The following is a 12,427-nucleotide window of genomic DNA, read 5'->3' as shown; positions in this document are numbered from 1 at the left end:
TAATCGACAAGGATATTATAATTTATAACATGGCGTAGATGGAGAGTTACGCAAAAACGTGGATAATTTGTCTCATGGCATCATAAAAAGCCTTACATAAAAAAAATACGACAACGATTGGTTGTTAGTATACCGTTTTAAATCGAATGTCGTGTTGGTAACCTATTAGTCTTCGTCGTATAAAATGAAATACTTACGAAATACGGGTAAAAAACAGCTTTATTATTGATACAGCAATGGTTCTTCTTATTCTATTTAACATAAATACATTTTTATTTTTATAAACTTTAAACAAATCAAACTGTAACGAAAATAAATAGGTACAATACATAGTACATTCTCATGTAACGTTCAAATTTTATAATGTCAATAAGTAATAAGTTTGGAAAATTTAAATAAGGCGAAAAAAATTCTTACAATGTGCGGCCGCCCCACTATAATATGTTTTAGGCCCGAAAAAGTTTCATTCTTGTTTTATTGAAAATATCTAAGGAGCTTCTCTTTTTAAATGCACGAGTAGAACACCCAGAGTTTTATTTCAAAAACACGATTTTTAAAAAAATATTTAAAATATTGGAATTTTCGCGGCCGACTGAGCTAACTCGTATAAAAAAAATAGATACCTACACTAGGTAATTTATTATGTTGCTAATATATGTAGTGATTACAGGCGCAAATTATCCCTTTTTGAAATTTTCGATATTGTCGATAGAGGCGAAAGTATTGTAATTTTTACTGATTTTCGTTTTTATTTTTTTATATTATATGCAGGCGTTAGTAGAAGCTATGTTTAGTACCAAAAGAAGCCTTGAACTGAGGTTCACATGTGACAAAAATACCACATTCTAACCACGAAGTTATTACGAGATATCGATTTTCAAAGAATTCAAAGATAGGGTTGTCACTATTTTTACCGTTAATTCCGTTTGACTTTTAATGAGATTACTATGATCAATGCTCGAAATATTGACAAAAAAGGAGATTAATTTGTATTAATTTGTTATTATTGAATTGTCTTAAAAATCTAAGATATTTTTTTATTCCGTTAATTTATTACATATTATAAGGATTACCTACACGCAATATGCAAACAAATATATAACTATTCAATTTTCTCCGTATATCATAAACCAACGATGTGATTTAATTTTTAACTTTGAATAACGATAGGTATAAACTTTTAGTGACGGCCATATGCCCAAGACGGCGGACTTCTACACTTTTTGGACTCCCATGATATTATAGGTCTCAAATTAAAGGACTGAATAAATGCATCGCTCAAAATTGTAAAGATTGGCAGAAAAGACAACACCTGTCGAATCAGCACAGTACATTAATGCATAATTATTTGTAATTCCTTTTAATTTTGTTGAAATCATCGTAGGATGGACCGAGCGCCAGTCTGTTCACATCCCGTAATCACATTTTGTACTTCAACAACCTCAGTAAGGCGTAACTGGGGTACGTCGTGCAAAATTGTGAGCGGGGAGCTTGCCTTAACTGGCTGGCTCGCGAGAAGGAAACCTCTATAAAATCCGTCAGCGAAGTCGTTTAAAACCTGTAGAGTACTTGGCGCAGTCTGCAGTATAAATACCTTCCTTCCCAGAATGGGCGTCACCTGGGAAGGTGACATTTATATCGGCCCTACTCGTGGGATAAGAATTAAGATGATCCAAAATAAACAAGCACAAACAATAAACAACGAACATAAATTAACCCAAGAAAGCTTATAAACGACACCTCTATCAATCCTAATATAGAAAGTTTAGTCTTAAACGCTGCGAGTGCTTCCGCAATTGCACAAAGAGGACCATCTCGATTACATAAAAGTCCAATGTTTTTCTAAAGAAAGTAAAAAACTTTGTAAAACTGGTGCACCAGAAAATCTACCTTGTTCGGAGCTGATTAATATAGTTATGAGGGAAACAGGAAATATTTTAAAATCCGTATCATCTAATGATCAAGACCGCCTCATAAAAGTTATCAACTTTTTGTTACGAAAACAATGAAAATGTTTAGAGGTTGCAAAAGGAATATAAATTACTTTATGAAAAAACATAAAACTTATTTACAAAGGTCTTTCCTGGATGATATACCCGATGACTTAAAGATTAACATCAATGATCACCCCGGCCCCGCTAACGTCCAGTCTATTGTTACACCAGTTTCTATTTTAAACAGTGAAGATATAAACGGCCAGTCGAGCTGTACAAGTACTAGTGTAACACCATCATCTCACATTCCTTCAGGTTCATGTAGTTTTGAAAACAACAACAAGAGTCGTGTAGGATATAGACAAGAATTGAGGTCTCGCAAACGTTTGATGGATCATTTTCAGAATGATTCACCAAATAAAGTCATTAAAGCGTTTGTCTCATCGATGGCCGGGGCTGAGATAGTTTCTCCAAAATCAAAAAAGGACCTAGAGTCCGTTATTCAATCGTGTCTCCAAACTCCAAGCCAAGCTACAAAGGTTCACAAATCGATAACCAAAGAAATTCAGCCGTATACAGTATACACCTGAAGAAGCATTGGGAGTAATAATCGATAGAAAATTAAGTGTTGAAACGTATATTGATATGCAGCAGGATTTACAAAGGAGGGGTTGTCCTGTATATCCACCTTATGGTCAAATAAGAAACGCCAGAAAACTATGTTACCCACAAGAAGAAATAACAGTGTCTGATGTCGAAGCATCTGTTCCTTTAAATGGATTATTAAAACATACATTACAGAGAATTGTGCAAAGTTGCGAAGAGAGTTTCACGACATATTGTAATCGAAAAGGAGTCAGAGAAGTAGTTTTCAAATTTGAAGGGTCTTGGGGTTTTGATGGGAGCACTGGGTAGGCATTTTACAAACAGTATTTTGAGGATGCTTTCAATAATGAAAATAACCTCTTCACAACTACTTTTATACCTCTTCGTATCGTATCTGAAGACAATTACATTGCTTGGTTTAATCAGACATCACAATCCTATCGTTTTTGTCGACCATTACATATCCAATATAGAAAGGAGACGAAAGACCTTATTTCAACTGAAAAGGTTGAGAATCAAATAGCAGGTCTAGAACCGATTTGTGTACAAACGACAACAGGACACACAATAACATTTTTTTGTGAGTTAACTTTGAGCATAATAGTAGGTAAGTCCAACTTCGGGAAAGAGGTCAATCGTCGAATCCGACTCGGCTGGGCAGCGTTCGGGAAACTACGCAACATCTTTTCGTCCAAAATCCCTCAGTGCCTGAAGACGAAAGTCTTCGAGCAGTGTGTGTTACCGGTGTTGACTTATGGATCTGAGACGTGGTCGCTAACCGCGGGCATGGTGCAAAAGCTTCGCGTCGCTCAACGAGCTATGGAACGGGCTATGCTCGGGGTTTCTTTGCGTGATCGAATCAGAAATGAGGAGATCCGCAAAAGAACTAAAGTCACCGACATAGCTCACCGTATTAGTAAGTTGAAGTGGCGCTGGGCTGGGCATATAGCCCGCAGAACCGATGGCCGTTGGGGCAAAAAGGTTCTTGAGTGGCGACCACGTACAGGACTTCGCAGTGTGGGACGGCCTACAACGCGTTGGACAGACGACCTGATCAAAGTGGCGGGGAGCCGCTGGATTCAGGCCGCTGGTGATCGGTCGTTTTGGAAATCTTTGGGGGAGGCCTATGTCCTGCAGTGGACGTCCTGAAAGGCTGGAATGATGATGATGATGAATGATGATAATAGACGGAAAAGTTTTAAATATTATAACTGATACCTCCTCACAAATGCGATGTCCTTTTTGCAAATTAACGGCTACCAAATTTAATAATTTAGAATGATCATATTCTGCATCTACCATCAAAGAAAATTTAAGACACGGCCTAAATCCCCTACATGCTTGGATACGTCTTTTCGAATTCTTCTTGCATCTCGGATACAAAAATGATCCATATAGTGCAAAAATGGCGAATAAAAAAAGTATCCGAAGAGTGCCAAATAGTAGAGGAAAGAAAAAAGCGTATCCAAGAGGAAATAAGAAGCAAGATGGGATTGTTAATTGACGTTGTAAAACCTAATGCTGGGACTACCAACGACGGTAATACTGCCCGAACAGCCTTCTCGGACAAATATAGACACATATTTGTGGATATTTTAGGACTCGACTCGGGTATGATAGACGATTTCTACATTATACTTGTAACAATATCGTGTGAATTACCAATTGACTCCGCTAAGTTCGGTATTTTCTGTCGTGCACTGGCTGAAAAAAACACTGGATTGGCCACACGCTCCGAAGGGATACTGATCATATACCAAGGCAAGCCTTAGACTGGAACCCCCAAGGAAAGCGTAAGCGTGGTCGTCCTAAACAAACCTGGCGGCGGACAGTCATAGACGAAGCCAAGAAAATCGGGAAAACCTGGAGCGAAATCAAAAGGGAAGCTCTCGACAGAAACGCCTGGCGGAGCACTGTAGATGCCCTCTGCCCCAGCTAGGGGACACAGGAACATAAGTAAGTAGTAAGTAAGTACTGGCTGAAAAATATGTGTGCTTATATAGCTGGCACCCGATGACAGTAACAGTGCATAAGATCCTAGTGTACGCTCAAGAAATAATAGAGAAAAAAAAATCCAGTAGAGATGCTCTCTGAGCAAGCGGCCGAATCACGAAACAAATTCTGGCGCACGGACAGAGAACATCACTGTAGGAAAATGGACAGAAAGAAAACAATACTAGATCTTTCCCACCGTGCATTAGTCATCAGATCCTTTTGTGTCGAGCGTTCGCCTCCATCAGCGTCAAAATTTTTCGGAAAGACTTCCTCTGCCCATTGCCGTTCGAGAATTATTAAAACCCATCGACGAAAACGATTTATATGTTGATCCTGAAACATAATCAGGATTCCGATGTAAACGGTCATAAATGGATGGGGACCATTTTTTAATGTTTCAAGTCCGACTCGAAAAATTTTTTTAATATCTCCAGAATTGATGATAGGTTTTACTGCCGCATTAAAAGTTAAAGGGGATATTTACCGGATTTACGGCAAAATGCGGTTAGCAGTGAGACGTCGACTTTATTGCTTATTTTTTTTTTTAAATACCCTAGTAATAATTTATTGAATAATATTAAAATATCGACTAACGACTTAAACCATAAACAAAAACTTGGTAATAGATAGACGATTTATATAATTGTTAAAAAACATCTTTGACTTTTTCTTTATTAGGGACAACCCTGACATTGAATTCTTTGAAAATCGATATCTCGTAATAACTTCGTGGTTAGAATGCGGTATTTTTGTCACATGTAGACCTCAGTTCAAGGCTTCTTTTGGTACTAAACAGAGCTTCTACTAACGCCTGCATATAATATAAAAAAATAAAAACAAAAATCAGTAAAAATTACAATACTTTTGCCTCTATCGACAATATCGAAAATTTCAAAAAGGTATAATTTGCGCCTGTAATCACTACATATATTATCAACATAATAAATTATCTAGTGTATCTATTTTCTTATACGAATTTATATAGCTCAGTCGGCCGCGAAAATTCCAATATTTTAAATATTTTTTTAAAAATCGTGTTTTTGAAATAAAACTCTGGGTGTTCTACTCGTGCATTTAAAAAGAGAAGCTCCTTAGATATTTCCAATAAACAAGAATGAAACTTTTTCGGGTCTAAAAACATGAAGTGAGCCCTTAAGAACCAACATTTAGAGAAAATGTCTTGTAGGTATTCGTAAAGCAAGAACCTCACGCGTTTTGCTTATGAGGCGTGCAATTGTGGAATTATTGTTATTGGATTAAAAAAAAGAATTACCTATACTATATCATACATCTAATACTATCAGTACCTAATGCGCCTTATAAAAATATAAAACTGTGAAATATTAGTTGAGATCTCATTATGCTATGTATTGCGTACATTAAATAGGTACCTACGTTTTCCAACACTATAATAGACTACAATGTTAAAACCTAAATTAAGTTAATTTTTGAACACCTGATTTTTATAATATTATTTCGGTTGAACAAAATGTTTCCAATTTTTCATAGCTTTTTGATATACAGGGTGTCCCACTATCGGTATACTAAGCGTGAAGGAACTAGTAGCTTTGCATACACTGATCACGTAAAAAAAACTTACTTACTTACTACTACTAAAAATTACGTCAAAATTTTTTTGCTAATTTTTTTCCATATTTTCTTGTCTATCTTCGCGCAGCCGGCATATACCGCTTCGCTAATTTGAGCATTTTATTAATGAAAGTATAATCTTAAAAGAAAGCTCACGTGTGGATGGCAAAGTTGGGCGGGTTACTTGTTAGGGGTCTACACATAAACCCCGTTTCCAATTACAGCACTAGAGCGCATTGTGCGGCATAATGCTTAACGTTGAATGTTCCAACTACAGCAACGCTTCGCACAATCGAGCACTAGAAAAAGTAATGCGCGTGAATTGATGCGTGCAATCGATTTATCGTTAGTAATTATTAATTGTTGGAAAAAATTTTAAAGCTTTCGTTTCATTGTAGTTTTTTCGAAATAATCAAAGTTAATTCAAATTGTGTTAAAAAAAATAAATATAAGTATGGATGAAGGTACAAACATTGAAAAAAATGTTAATGAAATTATCAAAATCCAAATTACTTAAAATAACCGTAAATATTTTTCAAAATGATTATGTATACCACTTTATTTACACATTAATGAGGTTATTGCTAACTCTATAAATATTTTTTTTTTCAACACTGAACTTAGCGCAACCTGCTGGTGCGTTTCATATTCCAATTAAGCATCAGCATAATTCGGCATTGTGCGGCACTGAGTCGCATTATGCTCTGTAATTGGAAAACAGCCAGAGTTTTAAGAATTCATCTAACTATTTGAAAAAAATGCGTCTGGAATTTTATAAGCATTTTTTACGTACTCAGCGTATGCAAAACTATAACCTCCTTTGAGCTTAGTATACCAACAGTGGGATACCCTGTATAGTTTAAATGCTATAAAAATGACGAGTTTGAATCCCGCCTCGGGATCGAGTTTTTTTCTATTCCTTATTTTTGAAGTGAAAACTTCTTTAGCGGCGTTGAACACTTTTTCTGTAATGGGTATAAAATCTCAAACTCGCGTCAGGACACGTGACCTGATCGAAAAAGCGTACAAGACGGATGGATATCAAACAATAAACATGCTCAACGTTAATAATCAAGTTTTCACTTCTGCCGGCACTCACGGAGTGCAACCCGTCTTTTTTTTTAATTTAATGGCTTTCTTGTTTTTCATATTCAATTGGCATAATTTCGTAATTGAGCTCTATAGCGTCTATAGGACACTTTAACAGTTTTTAAGCCATGATCATGGTTGTAATGGATTCTTCTCTATTTTTGTAGCTAATTATGTATATTTCTTAATAAAAATGATATCAATGATTCTAATTTTATAACATGTTTGTTCCATGTCACTTAATTTCTATACCTATAAAGTACACACTGCACGTCTAAATCAAAAAATTGCTTATTTTTATACATTACTTGCATACTTGTGATGTCAACTATTACAATAAAACATGATTAAAAATCACAGCATGCTTCTTAAACCATAGTTTGTTACAATATAATACATCAACAAATACAAATAAGCTGATTTGGAAAAATTATGTTGCTTGTGAAATGTTTATGTTATCCATAAATACATTATTATTTATTAAAAAAAAATATTATTAAGTAATTTTATACTGTTCCATTCACAGATATTGATATATTTTTTAATATAGAAGGAGTTGCACTAACTTTTTTACTAACTGAATCGTTTTTGCGTTCAATAGGCTTTGATAATAAGTATTGAGCAAATAAGTCTCTTTTCACATCATGTCTCGATGCATGACTAGTACTATTAATAGGTTTTTGTACTATATTTATTGGCTTCTTATCCACTTTTTCCTGTTTTGGTTTGGGATTATCATAAAAAGTATTAGTTGAGTTTAATTTGTTTTTTCTCAGACTCTTCGGTATTGCATTAGATTTAAGTTTCACCAGCGTCGTATTCACAACCGAACAATCAATTTGCATCAGTGTTACATGATCACTTAATATGGAATCTGAAAAATAGATGACTAATTTAAAATATGTCAAGACGATAAATTATAATTCGAGATTCGAGTTGAATAACATCAATCACAGAATTTAATTAATAATATCCAGGGATATTATAAATTGAATACAACACTGGATATAAATTTTCGAGCTATTTTGTATTTTTCTTATATGCAATGGTTTCATTTTGACATCTGTTCAGTTCAGTTACTATTCATATTTCCAAAAATCCATTAAAGCTTACCGCCCGCGGCTTCGCCCGCTTTCTCTAAAACGATTTGAGATTTAAACTATCCTATCTCTCAAGTTGGATCGAACTGCACATGGTGTGCGAATTTTATTATAATCGGTTAGTGGTTTAGAAGTCCATTGAGGACAAACATTGTGACACGAGATTTAAATATATTAAGATTACACAATATTATAAACGCATATTTACCATTCCCAGACCGCGCTGGTAAAATGAGCGCCATTTTTGGTGGTCTAGTAACATTGTGTGAAACAGCTGGGAGTAGCAAATGTTCTCCTTTACCAACGCCGACTACGTAAAACGTATCATCTCGCCTATGCAATGCTTGAAGCAAATCATTCCATTCACCAAAATCATTGACGTCATAATCATTCCTAGCTTTCCTTATGTGCTTATTATACAGTTTCTCATAGTACATCCCACTATCAGCAAATTCGATATCTTTATCTGCTGTGAGAGATCTGCGTAATCTCCGCAAACGCGCCTTATCTCGAATATTTTTACCATTTTTATTTGCACTTGGAAAATCAACCAGATTATTGTCAAGGTTCAACTTATCAAATAGTTTATATGCCTCCAGTAATCCACCTAAAATAAAATTCAAGATAAATACTGCTACTATTAACCCCTTTGTGTTTTATATCCCTTCCCTTATCCCTTCCACTAAATAGTAGGTGTCAGTTTTTTTAAATAAATAAAAATGTTTGAAAGATGTCAAGTGAATTTGAAAATACATATAAGATACATTAAGACTGAAATGGCACATAGACAAAAACGGGATGAAAATATTATGGTTACAACTTTCTATCATACCATTAATATGTTCTTCATTGATATAATTGTTTTTTCCTTTACTCCGCGAGTTAGTCCAATTCAAAGTCTTTCCACCGCCAATCCAACGCTTCAATTCTCCAGCTATCCTTATACTTTCTGTTTGATTAATATAGTCATTTACTGTACTATTTTGACACTCAATACCCTCCGAACTTCGATTTAACTGGTCGTAATCTGAAGAAAAAAAAATGTTGTAAAATATCAGGAATCCAAACTTGTAATTCAAAATTGTTATAAATTAACTTACCTATGGAAATGTCGTTTTTATTTTCTTCAGTCCACAATAAATGTCTTGCGCCGACGCTCGATGGAGCTGGTCCAATAAACGGCTTAGAATTCCAACTGTAATATACAAATATACTATCATACTCAAACTATTATTTTATTAAAAGAAAACTATGGAAGCATAAAAATCTTAACAAACCCCAATATATTCCAATTCAATGATACCATAAACACCATGGCAAAAATAACTGCTATATTCTTTTTGGGTATTAAAATTGATGTATCAAGCTTGGGTATCTGTAAAGATAGAACACATTATTTACACTGTACACTTACATACGATACACTTTTCTTATTTAAAAATATGTATATTGTAATTAATTTTACCTTTCGACTTCTGCCATTAGATTCCAATTGATTTTTAAGTATTTTATTTTCTAATCGCAATCTTGCAATTTCTTGATGTGCCTCTAATAATTGCTGTTCTAATGCAGTTACATACTCTTTCTTCTTTTGCCGTGACTGACAAGCGGACTCTCTGGAATATTAATAAAAATAATAACAATCAAAAATTTAAGTGAGGATATGATTTCTAATATAAAAAATCTTACTTAATTTTATAATACTGATTTTACCATGTACTCACCTATTTTTAATCATTCTTTGTTGCTTTTTTATTGCTTTAACTTCAGCTTCACTCAACTGTGGCATGTCCAACAAAGAAGTAACAGAGGTTTCATCAATAATGGTTTCTCCATTGGTTGGTTTAGGATTCAGCACAATGTGACTTGTAGGCGGTGAAGACTGAAATAATTTATTTTTTTAATTTAACATCTACAGGATGTTCTGTCGTTGGTATACTGTGCTCAATGGAACTTATATCATGCATAATATTTTGTGGCCATATCATTACCCATTACCCATTTGTTTATTTTATATCTTCACTTGATTAGCAAATCAAGTTTCAAGACACATTATATCCAACATTGATTAAAATTTGTTATATCCTATTTTTACCATTACATTACCACATTCACTTTTAAAATATAAATAAAAATCCTTACCTTAATTTGATAACCATTTGAGCCCTCAATTTTAGGCAAATTTTGTGGAGGAGGTGAGAATGTGACTTTACTCTTATTAATATTTTGTGGAATTATAACAATAGGCTTTGTCTTCAAGACATTTTGTACTTTACTCCTTTCCAAAAACATGTCATCTTTTCTTGTGACATTAATGTAATTTTCATTAACAACTTTAAAGTAAGAGTCATGGAGGTTATGCGCTAAAAATTAACTCACAGATAAAGCATATATTTAAAATAAAAACAATTAAAAAATTAACTATAGAGAATTTTTGTTTACCTTCAATTTTAGGTGACAATGAAGAAATAATTCTGCTTGGTTCATAATCATGTTCAGTCTTTACAACCTGTTACATGGTCAATAAATAAATTAATACAAAAATAAGCCATGAATATCACACTAATGGAATTATCAAAATTACCTTTATAACACCATTTTCAATAGCCATAACTGGTCCTTTTCTTTCCACTACATGGTTTGATTTTATTATATTATGTTCATATTTATTATTTTCTGAAAAGTTACAATAGTATAACAACATTTTATAATGGTATATAAAGGTTGAGTTTATAACATACCTGTTTTCTGTAAGAACTGATCCACTTCTTCAGGTTTGAGCTGATAAATAGCTTCTCTGTCATTGCTTGATAACCAGTCACATGGTGATTGTGAGGACTGTCTGGCTGAGGTACTTGAGCTACTGTAATTACATTTGCTATTTGAGACTCTCTAAATTTTGATTGTATTAAAATTTCAAATTGTTACTGCATAATTTGTATATAACACAAAGCAAAGTACTGTTTTTAAAACATTAGTTATACACAAATTCGAAACTGTGCTTTATTCAAGTAACAAAAAAAATGTGAATAAATAAAAATAAACACTCACTTCTTGGTATCATCTTCACTACTGGAGTCAGAGTTACTGCTTTCAGTTGGAGATGATTTTATGCTCAAAACAGGTGACACTGAAGGTATCAAGCAGGGAGCTGCATCGGCTAAAATTTCACTTGGGGATGCGTCCGCAGAATTTAAGAGTGAAGACCATTGACAGTCACTTAATTCTTCTAAGTAAAAATCATCTAAAATAATATTAAAAAATTAGGGATATATTTTATCATGTTATATTCATTGTGTACTCATAATAAGTCATAAATTACGTATAAGTTTAATTAAAAAGTAAAAAGAAATGCCACGTAATTTATTACGTACTAATATGCATCATAGCTCAATTTTAGTTTTCAATGACAAAGTACTTTAGCGTAAAATGAAATAATGGAAGTGTTTAGTGAAACACACATCCTTTCTAATTAAACGAAAGCGGTATATTGCACTGCTAGTATTGCTTATATTTAAATAACAGAAGTTTTTGCTATATGAATTATTAGCCTTCATGTTATTGCACCGCTTTTCATAATCAGCCGGACATTGTTTACGAAAATTAAATTCATTACTAACCGTATAGGTTGTCTTTGTCGTTAACGAGGATGTCTGCATCCATTGGGAAAGATTTAAACTTCCAGAAAAAATAATGCTTATTATCAACCTTAATTTATTATTGCATTACGCAGATAAACATTTTAATTAACCACATGCGTTAATTATTTACTTTTGGTCAATGGCATGACAAATTTACAAATTTTGGATTGACAAATGACAACTGTCAACTATTTTTTTTTTGTAGATTTTATGGCCTGGTTACGAGACCTTTAAGCCAAACTGTCAACTTAACTTAAGATACTAGTCAAATGACATTAAATAATGCTGCTGTAAAAATAATGAATGTTTATATATAGTAACCATTAAGAAAAATATGAACCAAAAAATACAACTTCCCATATTATACAGAGTAGGTTACACTTTTTTAACCCAAACTTGACAAATATCAAACGACACGTCGTTAGATGTGTTAGTGGTCGATGAATTAAAAAAAAATTGTATTGACATATTT

At 33.6% G+C, this 12,427-nt stretch overlaps 1 protein-coding gene across 1 annotated transcript; it reads right to left on the bottom strand.

Annotated features, from left to right (window-relative positions):
• Window positions 1-6,156: 6,156 nt before the first annotated feature.
• Atf6 (bZIP_ATF6 domain-containing protein ATf6) lies at window positions 6,157-12,080 on the bottom strand. The gene is made up of 13 exons (XM_090119443.1): window positions 11,935-12,080; window positions 11,366-11,558; window positions 11,056-11,177; window positions 10,899-10,990; window positions 10,757-10,823; window positions 10,457-10,677; window positions 10,039-10,196; window positions 9,780-9,930; window positions 9,592-9,689; window positions 9,415-9,509; window positions 9,147-9,341; window positions 8,523-8,921; window positions 6,157-8,088 (listed from the first exon to the last, which is right to left on the bottom strand). Exons 1-13 carry the CDS (start codon window positions 11,975-11,977, stop codon window positions 7,721-7,723), a joined length of 2,202 nt encoding a protein of 733 aa, XP_089975569.1. The 5' UTR covers window positions 11,978-12,080; the 3' UTR covers window positions 6,157-7,720.
• Between the last annotated feature and the right edge of the window lie 347 nt (window positions 12,081-12,427).

Source organism: Colias eurytheme, chromosome 3, assembly GCF_061535395.1.
Source record: "Colias eurytheme isolate Ceu_HAF_F1 chromosome 3, ilColEury1 Martin Lab GWU primary, whole genome shotgun sequence".
NCBI lineage: Eukaryota > Metazoa > Arthropoda > Insecta > Lepidoptera > Pieridae > Colias > Colias eurytheme.
The sequence above is the reverse complement of the archived record's forward strand: the minus strand, read 5'-3'. Positions and strand labels throughout refer to the sequence as shown.